Source organism: Lupinus angustifolius, chromosome LG15 (assembly GCF_001865875.1).
Source record: "Lupinus angustifolius cultivar Tanjil chromosome LG15, LupAngTanjil_v1.0, whole genome shotgun sequence".
Taxonomy (NCBI): Eukaryota; Viridiplantae; Streptophyta; class Magnoliopsida; order Fabales; family Fabaceae; genus Lupinus; species Lupinus angustifolius.
In genome coordinates, this window is record NC_032023.1 from 3,046,133 (window position 1) to 3,065,494 (window position 19,362).

A 19,362-nucleotide genomic window follows, 5' to 3' on the forward strand; every position below is an offset into this window, starting at 1 on the left:
GTCAATATATCATTCACTATTTATTTGTATTAATTTTTTTTTGAAGAGTCAATAATAATAAAATATAAATGAAAGATAATGCATTGAAAATGTATAAAACTTTAATACCGTTATTGCATACATTTTTTTTCCCTTGATTAAAAAAATGGTAACTAAGCTCCAACTCAGAAATTGAGAGGTTTATACAATGTTGGCATTTGAATGTACAAGAAGCACTTTTAGGGTGGGGCAATCAAATAATAAGTCTCACACCCAAAGAATATATAGTAAAGCTAGTAAGACCAAAGAGAAAAAATCTTAACAAATCAAACTTGGATAACTAGAAGACCCCATTGGAGAAGAGAAAATAAAATATATATGGCACATTTGGATATAGAAGGAAATTTTTCTTTTGGTTGGAAACTTCCTAAAGACCCTGTATGTTAATATTTGTAAGGGTGAGTATCAAAATATACCATATTTCAAGGTATAATAGATCTAGTTTATGCAAAAATGTAAGTGCTGGTATTGTCTAAATGTCACCTCTAGTTGGACAAATAACATAGTAGAACCAGATTATTTGATACTTCTGGTTCTGGAAGAACTCATTAATCCTCCAACTGTACAGCAGATTCAAGTCTTACGCGGTTTAATCGGACAGTTCCGAGAATGTACTCAGGCAACTCTTCCTCTTCTTTTGCCTGCAAATATCGCATTCGTAAATATATGGAATATGTGAGATGCAAGGTTGATGAATGAATCCAACAGGAGATGGTTTCATCATTTTGGCCACATTCAATTAGATGCGAATCATGTGGACATGCTTTATGCAAGAATTCGATGAACAATGTTATATGAACAACTATTGTGAATAGTTTCTCGACAACTTTTCTGTTTGCCTTTTATAAATAATAAAGTCGTTGACAAGTTTGAACAACTTTTTGGTAACTTTGCTATTTATAAAGAAAATTATCGCATAATCAATGTCCTGGTGAAGAGACACCCTTGAGAAAAAGAAGCATCCCTCTCCAACCAAATCAAATGCACCAAAGAATTGCTTAACTGCAGATTCCAGAAAACCAGACTCCTTATTCCTAACAAACCTCTAGTCCATATGAACGGAACAGAAAAGATGATGTCATACCCGGATAAAATATTTCATAAATATTATGACCAGAAAGGTACAAACCTCTATCAAAATTGCAAGGTCAACGACTAAGCTCGTGACATATCCCAGAACAAGGCCAACGACACTCCTAGCTACAGAGGATGATCCAATATCAACATCTATCTGCATAATACAGACAATTTGATATCAAAGTGTAACTTACAAGAAAAGTTATAACAGCGGAAGAAAAGTTAAAGTAACACTGAAGTTCAATTACATGACCAAATTGCACTATAGCACACAATTTCCACAATAGTGTTAAATCAGGAATCTTTTATGAATGGTGTTAGATAATAAAACATTCATGTTCTTCACCTAACAATCTTAAGTTTTTGTAGAGTTGGTGATTGAAATGATATTAAAGCTTTTATGACCAAGTGGTCTGCAGCTCAATCCTTGCCATTCTATTATTCTAAATAAAAGTCGAGTTTCAGCATACGCAAAGATGGTCATCCATGCTTTAAGTCCAACGAGTCCATGCCCTTCACCTAAAAGCCTAAACTTTGAGGAGAGATGGCAATCTCCAAATTAAACTAAATGCATAATGAATGTTAAGGTTCAACAAGCAAAGAGCCATTAGTTGATGCAAAATGGGCCTTGACATTTACAAAGCTAACCTAACAAATTCGTTACACAAAACAATAAACAAAATCCAAGCTGAGAATATAGTGTACCAAATTTATAGTAACACCAATATTCACATTTGGAGTTGGTTTCCTAAAGAGCATAGATAGGATACAGGACCCCATATCTATAATTATGTGCAAACTTAATGGAAGTTTGATCTTAGGAAGAGTAATACTGCAATTTTTTGTAGACCAAGATTAATATGGATTAATATAATGAGAGTCTTATGAGAAAAATATGGACTTAAGCATAGCACATAAAAATACAATACTATGTGTAATACCATAGAACAGAAAATGCGATGCGTAAAGGCAGAAACTTCAAAATCTATTCCATAATATGTCAGAACCAGCATAAACTAGTTGTTTACTTCATTGCTTGATATTGTAGCTTTACCTCCAAAAAGTTATCTTGTCTGAAGTAATTACAAGTCACCGCTTTCCCCATCATGCATGCTTTCGTTCCAACAGCTCGCTTGACCATCCAATATCCCTGTCTCGATTGAGAAATATTAGCAGTTAAATGCTATCAGGCATAGAAAGGGCATAAAAAACTTTATTAAGAATCACACACCTCAATTATACTTGGAATTAGTTTGAATCTTGAGTCCCGAAATGCATTATTTCCATCCAAAAATTTAGCCAACAGAGAATCTTTATTTATAGGTCTGTCGGATGCAAAATAATGAACCAAACTGTAGTTCGGCTTAGCTGGAACCTGAGATTGACAAGGTAAACATCTACATTGATAAACTAATGTAGTACGGGGTTTGTCACATTTTCCAATAATATTGAAGACTTTCTTTACATTGTGAAGTACCATTAATTGGTACTCAATATGCAAGAATTGATTGATACATAGTTTGCAGGATCATTAAGAGAATCCTGTAACTATGTGTTGATTCTATTTTAAAGAGCCACTTGATAATCAAGGACCCAAGAATGATTATTTTAATACTAAAATGCTTCTTAAACTTCATTTTGTAGTCAAATAAGAAATGTGAAAGCAAAACAATCACATACATACCTGGAGGTTAAATACAAGGATAAATGGAAGCTTTTTCCCTGCTTCAGACTGAAATTCAGAAGGGAAGAATGACAGTGTAATAATTTCAAATACAAATATTGAGAATCTCACTTTCTCCAGCTTAATATTTTCAAATATCAAGGTAAAATATATGCATAATGTCAATCACAAGTTTTAAGACTACAGCAAACACAAGATTAAAATCATAAAAGGCTAGAACACTATTTTACAAAATTTGCAGAAGAGGCATGACTAAGAAAAATAGATGATCTAGAACAGACATGTGGCAATCATACATTGGAATGATATGTACAATATGTAAGGCACAACACAACCATAACATTATGCATAATTGAGAAAAAAAGAGTGTTCCAAACTAAACTGTTGAACTCATTGTCAAAATACAATGACAATCTTAAAGGTGACATATTAAGGCTCCGTTGGAATAATAATTAAATATAGGTCCATATCAGACATTGATATAGCATTTATGCAATTTCAAAAGGGTCAAATTTTGTGCTAGAGAAGAACTTGAGTAACAGCTTTAAATAATTAATGGTTCAGACAAAAAGTGTTCATCCCTACTTGTAACAGTCTATGTAAATATTAAAGATATAAAATTTTATAATGTCAATTTTACCTGAACCAGACTTTTATGGTGTAGTGCAATTTTATCTACAGGTTTGTTGACTTTTAACCAATCAACTGCAATGAGCTTGAAAAGAGGATCTCCTCCAACTATCTGCATGAGAATGTCATGTCCATGACATTCAGCCAGAACAAAAGAATAGTGTACAAAGGTCTAACCAATATTCTTCAAATATCCTAATGTTCTTATGTTCCTTCCTTGGGAGGACAAAAATAAGATTGAAACACATGGACTACTAAATCCACAATTTAAATGCCAAGAAACGTGACAATGAGTTTTCTGTTCTTTTCCTCTATGCTTAATCATGCCAGTTACAAATGTCATTACAATTAGATGCACTAAGTGATCAGAATATGGAATAGATCTTCAGATCCTTTTTATTTTGTCCAGCGAGGCCACCCCCTCCCCCCGAATCATGCCCCTTCCATATGTCAGCATATAACCAATGTACATAAATGGTCAACTCACCTTAGAATTATCTTTCAGATAGTTCTTTCCTCTAACCATAAACCCTTTACCACTAGGAGAAGTCCAACAGTTTGTGTCACTGTCATCCTTTCCTTTGTTCAAGGAACCATGCAAGCCACTTGCATCAATTGTGACAGGAGTTACATCAGGATCTAATTCTTTGCTTTTATCTGGAGCTGCAGGCAGAGTGACCAAGTATTTTAGATTGAAACTTTGAATTAAAAGAAAGAAAATTGAAAAATGAAGAACCTGCATGTATCTTTAACTTGTTGATTAAAAATGATATAATACATGATTCATTTTTAATTAATACTACTCATACACATGTATACATAATATGCACAATGTATTGTATTAAAACCACATATATTGAAATGTATTGTTTTTTTAATGAATATTATAAGTTAATCTATAAACACTTAAACCTCTCTCGTTATTGATATTACTTAAAGACTTAAGTTATAATTGTTGGGTACAATGTTTATCACTACGCCAAAAACTATAACTGTTGGCAAGGTTACAACTGTTTTTGGTTAAAGTTTTCGGATCTGCAAGTAGTTTGAGGAGCAACAGTAAGGATGCTTGCTTTGTGACCTAGTGGATATAGGTTCAAATATTGGAAAAACCTCTTTGCTTGTGAGAGTAAAACTGTCACATCTACTCTCCCCATACCATATTAGGTGGGTGCCTCGTCCAATGGGCTGCCCTTTTTATCTAGCTTGAAGCAGTGCGCCCATTACCGTGCCATTGACTGGTAGTCGGGGATGTTCAGCCCATCAAATCCTGACAGACCAAATAAATCCTACAATATTTAATCATCATTTCTATTCATTATTACGATATGTTACCCTTTGTCCCTAACCAATAGGCTGAAACTCAAGTACTAAGCAGCATTGAGTTAAGTGGTTAGTGGACCTTTTCAACATCAGGGGCTCAAGTTTGAGGAAAGACATTGCTGGGAAGGGTAACCTGAACCTTAGCATCGTGAATGGGATTAGTTTCACATTCATAGAGTGGGAATACCGCTCCATGACAAAAAATGGTAATCTCAGGGCATTTTAATCTTAGCCCACAATTTTGATATTGATAGTACATGTCATAGCTGTTATTATGGTAGGTCAACCTTCCTCTGTTAGCTTTGTCCCTATTCTCCGAAGTATATGCTCAGTTTCAGAGGTCTCTGACTCTCACTTCTAAGGAATCTGATATAGTAGCATTCAACTATTATTTAACTCTCGGTTTTGCTGGAATTAGATATAGAATTCAACATTTCAAGTACTGTTTTGAGGTTAGAATTATGTAGACGATAGGCATTGAGAATTGGATAGTCAAAACAAACATAAATACATAGAGAAAGTTAAAATGCCGTTAGGCCCATTTCCCCTTGAAAATAACAAGAAACAAAGGAAATGCTGACCTGCAGTTTTCTTCAAATCTAAGGTTGTGATGGCCCCTGAAATATTCTTTAGTGTAACTTTATGCTCCTGAAAATTGGAGAATTCATTAGATAAAGAACTTAACATAAAACCTACACTTTCTTTGTTTTAAACCAGCAAGACAAATATAACATCCATTTCTAATTACACTCTCTTATTGTTGATCAGAATATTCAAGGAAACCTGTTGATCCAGTTCCTCATCACTTTCTTCATCTGATGTTGACGACTCTGCTGCAATTGCATCATAAAACTCATCCTGCACTTCAGCTTTTCCATATTCAGCACTGGTCATAGAAGCTTCAGAGATTTTGGAATGAACATCGGTGGTGGCATATTGTTGCAATTGATGGACTGCTGGATTGGCTCCAATATATTCCTTCAGACCTATCATTACTTAAAAACAATTATTAAATGCCACTGTTCAATATGAGAGTATAGGTCACATGCCACATACACTGACACTAAAAGTACTTGGGAAGTATTGAAATGGAAAAGAATTAGTAAAAGTATTGAAATGGAAAAGAATTAGTACATGTATTGAAATGGAAAGGAGTTTGTTAGAATAGATGGGCTTAACTTCATCTCCACCTCAAAATCTAGTTCATAAGGGGAGGTTTTGTCCAAGTCATTATAAATGGTTTTGGCTCATATTCTCATCCGACGTGGGACTTTATACATCGGGTAGGCTCTGGTATCATGCTAGAATAATTGGTTCTAACTCCATCCCGAAAGCTATCTCATAGGAGGATTGCCTAAGTCATTATAAATGGTTGTTGCTCATATTCTCATCCTATGTGGTACTTTATACTTAACACACCCACCTCATGCCTAGGTATGACAAATGAGTTTTAAGATGATTCTGAGTACAATAACTCATTGAATTTTCAATTTCTATTTGTTTAGTATAAAAGAAGAAGTTCATTGAGAGAGATAAAAATGTCAATGGAGGATAAGAGATCCTCCATAATGAAAAAGAAAATAATCACTGAAAAATAAAAAAATATCAATGATGCAAAGCTAGACAAATCATTCTTCATATTTGTCAGAAAAGTCCTCTAGAAAAATTGTGAACTATACACCAAGTAGAAGCAATTGGTTAATCTACTTACAGCTTGAAGGATCAAAATACATCCTAAACCTTTTTTGTATCAACTGTATTAGAATGAAGAATTTCTTAGAGTAAAAGATATAAGGCAAACAGCTTTACCGTTGCACTGAGGCTCACTCTCTAGACTTTTAGACTTTTTCATACAAACATGTGATAATTAATAATTAACTTGAGTTAATTCCTGTTTGAACTGTTTCAAAATTCATATTCTACCTCTAGGGTTGTAAGCTTAAATGTTTAAAGTGCAATGCTTAAGTGTTAATCAGAGCTATCCCTAAAATGAAAGTCAATATATATCTCTATGATTATCTTTCTCTAAATAAATAAAATTGGAAGTGCTTCCTCCATTCTCCTTACTTTCCCCCCTTTTCCTTATTTTCTAAAAGACACCTTAAATTAACAAAACAAAAGAAGCAAATTGAATAATTTTAGGTCAAAATAATTTCTCTTTTAATTGTGAATATCTTAAATTAAATGTACAACAAAATGATTTCTACATTAGAACTATGTGGCCAAACTAAAGGGTAGATGTGCGTATTTTAAACCATATATACTTTTGATAGACAGAACTTAGAATTGCAAATGATTCTAAACAATTCAGATAGGTACTAGATGAAAAGAAAAGTTAATTAATTTAACCTGCTACTTGGCACAATAATGCATATGGGATGCTATTTTCAAATTTTGATGTCTGATTATTCTTCCATCGACACCACGATGCAGAGTGTATCTCTAATGTATGGGTCACTAAGCATCTTGGTCTATTTGATCCCATTGGTGTGTTTAAATTTCTAATCTCCCATGTAGATGCTGCAGCCAAAACACAAAACATATGAGGATAAGTAGTCAAACCAAATCAGCAAGCACACCACAAACTTCAAGGCAGTAATCATGTCAATTTATCTGTCTACTTCTTTATTTATATAAAGTTTTGTAATGCGAACTTTATGAGTCGATCCGTCTACACGTCTTGCTTTTATTGCTATATCGGGAGTTTCTCCATTTATTGCTTGATGCAGAACAAATAGTGAATTTGTTTCTATCTTTTGTTGAACTGTTTTAATATCTTAATATATAATTTGATAAACCAATGATTTCTTTTCTTGTTTCGGAATACGATTAAAGAACATGTTAAATAATCGACTACAGAAAATTGGATCAGATTTTGTGGTTTTTCTTCAGCAATACCTCACCATGAAATGAGTGTGAAAGGGGGAAATCACTTTTTTATAACTTAGAAGTATAAGGGCTAAAATTGTTTACTATAACTAATTTGAAAATCTACAAGAAAGCATTACAGGAAATGAACTTATCTCAGTAAGCATTGTACTCTTTATGTGATGGATTAGCTTTCATTGGTTACCTACAACTCCTAAGTCATGTGAGATAGCATTGAACTTATCTCAGTAAAGCGCACAGAAACATGTTATTGATGATGGGCAAGGCTGCATGGTAATACACTAATACTATTCTAAGAAGAGTGATAGTCTGTGAGTCAATATTTGTTGCCCGAATATCATCAATATGTACTCACTATCACAGTAGCTCACAAATTTGTTAGGAACCTAATTCTTCTCTTTAAATGATCGATTTTTGTGAAGGTCTTCACTAAAAGGCTATATTTGTTGTTGGAAATTGGCAACAATGAAGGAAGCTGAATTACTAATATGAATAATATATCTTACGATTAATCTTTGTTCGTCGATATCCTGATCGTGGAGGCTTTTTCTTATGAATAGCTGGAAATTGCAAGATAGCTGCATCAATTAAACAAATTAGTAATGTCAGAATATACCAGCCAAGTAAATCAAAATACAGAATAATTTCCATTAAACCAAAAAACTAATCCAATAATCACTTCTGATGATCTATGCAAACCAAGGCTACAACAACAACTACCATAGTAATAGCAAACTGCTCTACTAAAGAACCAATAATGTGTTTGCATAAAACTAAGCAACATGGATGCTATGCATAATTAGATAAACTCATAAACTTCATTGCTGGACTGATTTAAGTTCGATAAATATTATTTAAAAGTTTTAGTTAATTGGAAATTCGACAAAAAATAAAATATAATCAAAGGTGTAAGAAAATCTTATTCTTACTGTATGTTCCATCTTGTCCACGAAACCATTGCCTAGAGAAGACAAAATCCCTTTTTGAATGCCACCTGGATAGATTTGAACAATACAATTTAGGAATAGACATTGTTAAGTGTAAAGTATAGATTAAGTGCAAATAACTTTTCGTCAAATGTGCTTTCTATTTATTTAGGCATATAGAAATTCTTAAGGCAATAGAAGAAAATGCAGAAAAATGAAAATTTTATAGCTGCTTGGAAACTTAAGTTTATCACAAATAACTATGCCAAGGATAGAGACAATAAAAAATAAAATACAATTCATACAGTAGCACATCTCTGATATGAAGAATTCTACAAAATTGAGGTTAAAATAAATAGTCAATGTTGCCAGTTTGAAAGTCTATCAATTATAACAATGCACTCTTTACATGCAAAAATAAGATTACTGAGGTATTTTACCAAGATTACCATCAAAGAAGTTTTTCAGAACAAAGCATGCTATTAAAAAAAGTAGTTGAAAGAGTGTTTAGTTTTGAAAACGAAAACGTAATTTGAGAAACCGGTTCAGACAACTTCTCATGAAACCCAATAGTTTTTAGCAAAGTACACATATTTTATACGTAAACTATCAATATCATGAAAGTTGCCTAAATCGGTTATTCAAATGATATTTCTATTGTAAAGTCAACATTAAATGATTACCGGGTTAGATACTTAGGATCATAAGTCCCATAAACAACATCGTAATGTCCATCATAAGACTCGACCAACTCCAAATCACCCATCAACATATCCCACCTGCAAAGTTAATTATAAGAAAGACCAATTTACCAATATTCTATCAAATGATTTGTCAAGACTCTCCAGTACTTTTAGTGGGAAACTTACTCATATCTTTTCTGCTGTTCAGTGTTTAAGAAAACTTCGAAAACACTATCCGCAGTTGCATCAATAACACCAACTGACTTTGCAAGGACACCCTTACCATTCTACAAAGCATATAAAATGGAATATAAAAGCATAAGATATAACTATCTATCTTATCATAATAAATTAAAGCACTCATTCTACTTAATGCAATGAAATGAAGACCAGATGATTCATTATCATGAATGTAAAGGTTTTTGAGTTATACATTCAAGCCCTTCTATGAGAACACTTTCTTATTTATATCATGAAAAAGTAAAATTCATTTCATTCTTCATTTTCCATATAAAAGACAATAATACACACAAGGGTCTTTCCATATAGATATAAAACCAAACTACAAGTACACTTTGTGATAATACATGTGCAACTATGAATACAGACCACAATTTAAAAATCCAATCACAAGTGAAATCATAATAGGAAGAATAGAACACAATTTATTGTTTATCATAATAGAAATTAACGGACCTGCTTCTTCAAACATAATTTTGCAGTGAGTAGGGTAAAAAGAGACAGACACAAAAAAACTTTGATTGGAAAGATAGAGATTATATGCTTATCAGTTTTTCCAAATCAACTTTCACATATAATATTTTATCATAATTAATGTTTACATAGTCATGTTCTATTCAATGAATATTGACAATCAAAGGAGTGAAACAACAAAGACACAATCAAAATATTGTTTTCAAATTGATAATTGAAGTTCTAGCATTTGAGTCAAGACAAATTGCATATCAAATTAAGTAAACAAATAAAACTTCTGTTCATGAATGAATTAGTAATGGATTCATTAAGAATAGAGAATCGAAGAGTTTTCACATATCAACTAACACTTGAAAGTTAAAGCATAAATGACCAATTCTGGGAGAAAAGCTGCACATATGGTTTAATTCCTTGGTGAAAACCAATTCCTTTAAGTTAATTTAGCAGTATACTTATATCTAAAATTCACCATTTCTCATTTCTTATATCACTCCAGATAATTACCAATATACAATATCCTTAAAATTAATCAGCATTTGTGTTTACACAGATGCACCGAAAGAAATAAATGAACCGAAAGAACATCACCTACAACAACAACCAACAACCAAGGCTTTATCCTACTAGGCTCAGTTAAAAAACTTAAAAGTTCTCAGGCTTTACATGAAAACTGCTGATCTTTATAACATTACAAGGGCGACTCGGGTGCACGAGGCTTTCACCAAGTGGAGTCTGAGGAATAGATGCATGCAATCCTACCCCACAAGCGGAGCGAGTATTTTCAGATTTTTTTATAAATTTTATTAGCAATAAATGAATCAGGAAAAGCCAAATGTAGTTTTACAAATTTTGTAAGAATAACATAAATGAATGCAAAGCCAATTAGTTCTCAAGATATATGGTTATAATCTGTTGCTCCCATGAGCCTCAAAAGGTTGTATACACACATACCTTACGATTAGAAACATCCTCAAAAACTCTAATTCCTGAAACCACAAACAAAGAAAGATAGGAGGGTAAGAAAAAATCCAACTAGAAACTTTTCAATCATGTCCAATTAAAACATGAATTACAAGAAGAAGAAAAATATAAGAACAAGTATCATCGTAAGTCCACAATAGTCTAACAAACAGATCATGCACAAAAGTCAATAGTCAAACACACCATGCACAGAAGTGAAAACATGTAGATTACCTTATCCTAAAAAGATACAAGTAATGATTTTATTCTCTTGAAGTATTTCTTTTAATTTTTTTTCTTTTTCTTTTTCCTGGTACAAGAAAACCTCTATGAGGTTATTAGGGAAATAATATATAGGAGATGCAAATGGATCCTCCAACATGAAATCCATATCATCAAAAGTAGAAGATGATATTATTAGAAAACTCTTAATTGCCAAATGATCTCAATGCAAATGTAGAAGATGATATTATATGTTAAATCTTAAAAAGTTAAGAATGTAAAAAGATTTCCACCCCAACTATTTACTCAAGATTCTATTATAGAGAAGCAAACAAGAAATGGAGGAAGAACAATCCTCTACGTGGACAGAAAGAGTATTAGTTTAAACTTGCAAAAACATGACCTACCAATCTTGCTGAATATGCATAAGTCATAGTTCTCTATACAAACTATGAGAATAACATTAAAAAGACATTCCAATAGAAAATTAATAACTAAACTTTACTTCTAAAAAAGATTGAGTTCTTGCAACTCAAACATACCAAAAAAGTGCACATAAGAACCTCTTCACAAAATTCTTCCAAAAACTCTAAATAAACAAATAAGAAATCCTCCCAGTCCAAACATAAGAGGGAAATGTAAACTTAAGCATGTAAACTTGGTAAATGGATCCCCTAACATGAAATCCATATCATCAAAGGACATGATCTAGCTTAACCAAAGATTTAAAATTCCAACCATAAGCAAGAGAATTGAGTAATGCAAGAGAAGAGAATAAGAAACCCTCACAAAGAACAAAAAGAAAGCGGAACAACTATTCCAGGAGGAAGAGCAATGCAACAAGGCGTGCCGATCCCTTTGCAAGTCTACCATGGAAACCCCACAAAAATATCCATTGGCAGAGCACCAGAGGAATGCCAAAAAAGTTACCCTTTCCCAAACAAATTCTGAAGAGGAGAATGAATCTCTAAAAATTCTAATATTCCTTTCTAGCCATATACATCAAATACTAGCAAAGATTGCACACTGCCACAAAATATCAGCATTTTTCCAAGAACCAAAACCTCGAAGGAGGAAAAAGCATAGCAGCATAGGGCTAATCCAAGATTTATCAAAGAGTGCAAACAATCTGTAACGCATTTTCATATGGTGGGGTAGTGCCTAGTTGTTGTTTCTGTGCCACTTTGGTATGTGTGGTTGGTGAGTAACACTTGTATTGTGCTCATGGTTACTCCAAGTGTGCTTTTATCTTTGACTTGCAGAGATTGGGAAGCCTTGAAACATACTTGGTTTATTTGTCCCGGGCAGTATTATTTGAACAGTTAATTTGGATAACTTCTCGCGTCACATAATAATTCTATGTATAAAGTACAAGTATTTCACTCATGAATAATGAAGTGACATAAAAAGTTTTCTTGTTCAATTATTTTTTTCATTTCCCCCTCCTTGTTTATGGTTTATGGTTTATGGTTTATTTTCTTTCTATTTTTGGAGGATTTCTAACCTTCCTCTACTTATACTTCTACTTTTTTCTACAAAACAAACTTATTCAACAAAAAACAACTACAATTTCTGCATAGACTTGACTAAAATGGGCATACTTTATTTTTAACAATTATTAGGGGAAAAATGTATAGAATCAGTAACATATCGGCTTGCAAAAGGCTGCAAAATAGTGTGGCAGAAGAAAATTACCAGCCATGGTACGAACACATTTCCACTGATGTGGATCAAATGCATCTCCACTTTCCACTTCAAACCCATCTGTACTGCAAAACTTGGATGATTGCCGTAAAAGTGTCTCTGGGCCTTTAAAATGAAAGAGCAAGAATAATGTTAATCAATATATAAAGAGACTAAGAGAGACATATAAGGATGAACATTAATGACACAACAATCTCATCAACAAGCATAGAAATTCTAATAGAAGCTTGGGATTCCTTGCAAAAATGCAACCAATATTAATTATGGATCACACTTGCATAACTATTTCTCTACACGTTTCTGGTGCATATCAATAGTGCAAATTTAAGTCCTCTACTGAAATAGGAAACATAATACACACACCATCATACTCTGATAATACATAGTAGAATATAGGTACAAGTTACAAATCAATTAAGCATATAAGACCTCAAAAAGCACCCCATGTAGAGTATTATGAATCAAGCAATGCTTGTCATTTTACCTTGGCCAATTCTGATAAACTTCTTCAACCCAGAGGCATAACGCCTCATTCTCGGTCGATGTCCTTCGAGATTGATCCTTCCACAACATGAAGAGAAATGGCATGTCAGTTTATAAATAAGTCCTCTAACAAAAGTAACACCTCTAAGGTAGACCACCTAACAATGATCTCAACAATAATGCACATCTTTCATTAAGCTTAACCCATCAAAACACGTGCAGTAATATCTAACTGTTATGCATATTCCTTAGAGATGACTTATTCATGATTACGGAAAATATACGAAGAAAAGGAAAGACAATCGCAACTCAAAGATGATCGAAAGCGACCATCGTTAATCATTTACCGATCAAGATCATTCAACTAATTATGTGAAATGGAGAAATAAAAGCATACTCGCCAGCCTTGTTTAGTTTGTCTCTGGCACTTCCTCCACTTGTCAGTTCATACTCAGCCTGCAAAGAACATACATTGATGAAATTCAAATCAGCATAATTATGGTAAATATGGAGATCCAAATTCTTTAAGCTAGCCAACTAAGTTTATGAAAATAACTCTTATTACTTTTTTGTGCGCTCTTTTTAGTTTATTTCAATAAGGTCATCACATAACTGTATAACCATGAGTTCTTTCTAAATTATTTCTTTTTTGTTTTTGGTTCAAGGAATGCCAAGATGAGAAGGGAAAGCCAAAGGGAGAGGACAAAGGTCATAATCTCCCGGTTTAAACTGATTCAAATTGCAGACCGCATCACGTGTAGAATCACAATATTCGGGTTGCGGTGACCGCCACAACCGCATCAAACGATAATTGTGGTGTGACATTGAATCACAGTGATACAAGCAACCTGCACCATATTAAAACTTCCTCGACAAGCCACCTCGGAGCTCCAAAACACAGAGACCAAGAAATTAACCATTATAATCATCCACCATTGCAGAACCAGCGCGCTTTGTCGCTATTCTGCTTTGTTTTTATTAAACTACGATGCCCATGCATGGAATTTTGTTCAATTTTTAAAAATAATGAGGTTATTACGTATTTGCTAAAATATCCACACAATTATTTTATATAAAAAAATTAATAACATTTTCAACATATTATTTTAAATATTCATGTCTTCATCCATCATAATAAAAGTTTGCGTTTAGAGATAATATAAGATGCTTTAAGCTGAAACTTTTTCTAAATTTTATACAAAGTGACTTACACTCATAAATAAATATTAAATATAAGTCAAATTATTTCATTTAAACACTTTTTATGGTGAGAAAAATAATTATGATTAACAATGTAAAAAATATATATTATCATTATATCATATATCATCAATTTTATTATGATCATTATTGACTCTTAAAAATATAATGCAAATAAATAATGTATGATGTATCGACTGTGTATAAATTTTTTAATACATTTTCGTTGTGAATGATTATTTTTTTTCACATTCACCATCTTTAAATACCACTTTGAGTTATTTACTTTTTGTATAAATCAAATTGATACATGCAGAATTTTGAAGACCAATATAAATATTCACTCTTAATAAAAATAAACAAGATTTTAAATGACATAACTTTGCTCAAATATTAAAGTTAAAAATAAATGGTGGAGTCTAATCAAATAAAATCAAAATACATCTTTTACATATTAAAATAAGTTTATTTAGGTTTATGATAACAATTTATAATCTTTCTATAATTTCTTTTATTTCGATGACTTATAAGTTTATTTTGAAAAGCTTATTGACCAACAAACATTCAATTATGTTGTTTACCTAAACAAACAGCACTTTAAGTGGTAACCTTGAAAATTTGGGTACCAAGGTATCCCCTACACTAATATATATCATACTTTCACATTTAATCTATAGACTGTTAGTTTAAATATTTGTATATATTTAATAAATTATTCACATTTCATTTTTATTATTTTTTAAGAGTAAATAATAATTAAATATAAAGATAAATGATGACATAAAAAATTCATATACTTTTTCGATGCATATATAATTTTTCCTCATACATTAAATAATTTTGTCATACCTGCTGCTTTGCATGATCAAATGCTTCTATCCATCTTTGGGCTTCCCCAGCTGTAGCACACGCAACCTGGAACAAAATGTATATGTCAAAAACTCATTTTTTATATAATCAATAAATTAAAATAATTGGACAAAATATAAAATAAAATTCTCAGAGTACCTATGCATTTTAGACTAAAAAACTTAACATATTATTCTTTCTATAATAACTTAACATATTATCCTAATGCATTTATTTATAATCATATATTATTTAACCATATCGTTTATCCATCATAACATCCTTATGAATGCAATATTGATATTATGCTCTTATTTTGGATTTAGAACAGAGAGGAGCAACTTTGAGGGTTTAATTGTCAAATTTGATAATAATAACAAATATTAATTACAAGAAATAATTTGAAAATATAACTTACTTCTCCCTTTTTTGACTCATCTAAACGATTGTAAAAGCGTATTACATGAAGATCCTGAAGAGAAAATTAAAAACAAATACTTAGTTTCCATAAAATTAAAAACAAATACTTAGCTTCCATAAATTTAAAAATAAATGAAACACATGATCATAAAATAGCACCAAATATGAATGTCTTACCGCATTGTTAATCTTTCTACAACCTAGGTCCTCCACCACTAAGGTGGGGCCCACGACTCCTTGCCTTATGGGTTTCTGCATAAGGGAAAATTATAACACATATCTAAAGATTATGAAAAGAAAAATAAAAAATCAATATTGAAAGCTTAGAACTAAACATGTTGCATTTATGTTGAATCAAACATGATTTATTTACGATACACATATTATATTTTTTTGTACTAATGAATTAGACGCTAATCCTTTTTAACAAAGTGTTCCTCTTAGGAATCGAACTCTTGACCTTTTAATTTTTCTGAGGATGTAACAAAGTCTTATACCACTAGATTAAGGCATTGTTAGTACAAATATTATATTAGTATATTTAAAAAACCTAACAATATTTAAGGCTAAGTTATAAATAGAAATAAAGGATTAAGATGAATGAATGAATGAAAAATGATGATGCAAGTTAATTAAGAAACATACTATGCCAGGATGTTCATGTGGGTCACGTTTATACATAGCAACACACTTGCCCCTAATGAAAAGGAATCGAAGGTGACAATAATCATGACCAATGGAATTAACACCAATGTGATAAACCCAACCAAAGTATTCAAACATTTTGTTCTCTTCATTGCGTTCTGTTCCTCCATGTGTTGATGATTCACTTATCACAGAAGATGTGTCCATTCCATTCAATTATGGGTTCCTTCTAGTTAGAGGATTATTAGATCTCAATGAAAAGGGGAAGAAGAAAAAAAAAATGAAATTTGATATGAAGAAGAAGAAAAAATGAAATTTGATATGTTGCACTGTTTTTTCTCTCGTCTATTCTTTCTTTACCTTAATTTGTCCGAAATATATGGTTGGGTAATATTGTCAAGTGCATGTTAATATACGTTCCTTGTTTTTACACGTAGCATGCTTGAGTTGTGGCCTATTGTCGAGTGTTAAATAACATTTTTTGTGTATTCATATTTAATCAAGTTTTTTTAATATGTAAATAAGTTGTTGTCACTTAAGATGTTAGTAATTCTTGATTAATTGCTTTTCATGGTTGATGAGGGGGAAGTTATTTCAAATATCATTTTATATGTCAAATTACATATGCATAATAATAAGTAATATTGAGAATATTTTATCTAAAATGAGAAAGCATTATATTTAATTGGATATGGGGTCGGGTTTGAGTTTAAAGGTTGACTCTATTGATATTTAAGGTCGGGCTAACATCAAGTCTAAGGTCGGGTCTGGATTCAAAAACTGACTCAACCAATATTTAAGGGCAAGTAAGGGACCAGTCTTACCCAACCCACCATGACCCATGTCACCCCTAAGTAAAATAAACCAATTCGAGTTGGCAAGTTGAATAGAGCAACTCGCAAAATCAAATCAAAAATTGAATTAAAGCCGTACCAAACTCATGTCGATTTTCAAGATCAATCAATTTTGATTGAGCCAAACTAGACCCAAATTTGACATATTTAGATTTTGTTCAATTTTGATTTGGAAGTTTCATATAAATTAGAGACCCAAATATTTTTACATATCGGTTTATAAGATGAGAGGATGAACTTTAGAATATCCTAGTTAAAAGTAATGTTATGAAATCTGAGCCGAACATTAAACTAGAAAAGATCTCGTATTAGGTTTAATTGGTTTTGACGGTTAAACTGTCCAGGCCAAATCTTTTATATATAATTAATAATTATTTATAATAAATAATTACATATAAAATACAAAATTTTATATAATTAATAATTATGTCCAATATATTGAACTAACATCTCTCTATCTTTTCTTGGACCGGAAAGAAATAAAATAGTAGAGTAGCATTCTATTTTTTTTAAATTACGTGAATTGTTCGGTTTACTTTCCAGGTTATTGCGGTTTAACATAGTCGGACCAAAGTTTGTCATACTTAAAGTGGTCAAACCCTTCATTCAGTTAAGACTATAAATTAGAGCTATTTTAAGTCCCTTTAGCGATTGAAACAATCTCATAACATTGGTTAAAAGAGAAATAAAAAATACATGCATTTTTACATTCTTACTCTAAGTAAAGGTTAAATAAAAAATTAATTAAATAATTTTTGAACAAACTAACTTATATAATTTTTTATTTTTACTTAGGAATGTAATATTTATATACGGACAATCGATTTTATTTAAGATTCAAATAACACTATAAAACTCTAAGTGGGTTTATCTCTATATTTATAAGTAGGGATGAAAACAAGCCGAACCGAATCGAATTAGAGTTCAACTCGTTAAAGATTTATTTAGCTTGAAACATAACTCAAGTTCGATATGATTTTTTTAGCTCGAGTTCGACTAGTTAAAGTTCACAAGCGGTTCGGCGCAACTTGATTCAGTTTATTAGAATAACTCAAAGAATTAATTCTTTTAAAAAAAATACTAGATTATATATAAATATATATTTGTTTATATATAATAAGAATAACCCTAAAAAATGATGCATAAGTCATGATATAATAACAATAAACATGACTTATAATAACAATAATCATAAAAAAATAATGCATAAATCATGGTATAATAACATAAAAAGTAATGCATAAATTATAGTATAATAACAATAAATGTAACACCATAATTTTATGTGCGTGTTTTATTAATTATTTAATTGACAAATGATTAATTTTATATATTAATCGGTATTGATTTAGGCTAAACCTCAGTTGAGTTTTAGTCATGTATTCTGATTTCCTAATTTATGGTAAATTTTTATAATTTCTGGGACGGAAAGTCTTCAGCCCTCTTTCAGGCCCAAATTCACCCTAAATTCGACCCAAATGTAATTTTAGAGTTCCGTAACTCGAAATTGAATTCCGATTGCGCAATTGGATTTGAAATATTATTTCGAGTCAAAATAGACACCAAGTTTTTCCATAACTCGTCTCTACATATTTTTCACTCTAAAATCTGAGTTTGGACGTTCTAAACGTAACCCTAAATCGAGTGATTTTTAATCTACGACCGAGTTTTAACCGACAATACTCGGGAATGGTTTTAATCATGATGTTTCATCATATTAGTCACATCACCCATTCATGAGTCAAACTTTCTTGGTGAATAAGCAAAAGTACAATCACTTACATAATCCCCTAAATTACTCATGAACTCCTTAGACTACCATGATTTTGGGGAACCACTTTGATCTCCCCCCAAAATCTGATTTCTTCCTCAATAAAAGCAACCCCTTGGCCTAGAGGGAGAACACTATTTTGTCCCCCACTTTCTCACTTTGCATTCTAAGCACTTCTAAGAGATTTCAAAGTATTTCTCTTCTTGTTTTCTCAATCTCTCACACATACTTCTAAGAGATTTCATGTCAAGAGGAACACTTTGGAAAGCTCTCCTTGAACGTCATGGTT

The 19,362-nt window shown here is 31.7% G+C and overlaps 1 protein-coding gene across 2 annotated transcripts; it reads right to left on the reverse strand.

Annotated features, from left to right (window-relative positions):
• On the reverse strand, positions 168–16,725 carry LOC109327433 (protein ENHANCED DISEASE RESISTANCE 2-like). Of its 2 annotated transcripts, XM_019560575.1 has the most exons (22): positions 16,449–16,725; positions 15,981–16,055; positions 15,802–15,855; positions 15,384–15,449; positions 13,732–13,790; positions 13,336–13,412; positions 12,843–12,956; positions 10,917–10,951; positions 9,438–9,538; positions 9,252–9,347; positions 8,572–8,636; positions 8,149–8,220; positions 7,103–7,273; positions 5,537–5,739; positions 5,335–5,401; positions 3,918–4,093; positions 3,441–3,542; positions 2,801–2,848; positions 2,348–2,491; positions 2,171–2,266; positions 1,169–1,270; positions 168–680 (listed from the first exon to the last, which is right to left on the reverse strand). In XM_019560575.1, the coding sequence occupies exons 1-22, from the start codon at positions 16,653–16,655 to the stop codon at positions 588–590; spliced, it is 2,223 nt and encodes a 740-aa protein (XP_019416120.1). In that variant the 5' UTR covers positions 16,656–16,725; the 3' UTR covers positions 168–587. The 2 variants fall into 2 exon arrangements, with proteins under 2 accessions (XP_019416120.1, XP_019416121.1); XM_019560576.1 differs by lacking the exons at positions 15,384–15,449; positions 15,802–15,855; positions 15,981–16,055; positions 16,449–16,725 and adding an exon at positions 14,183–14,278.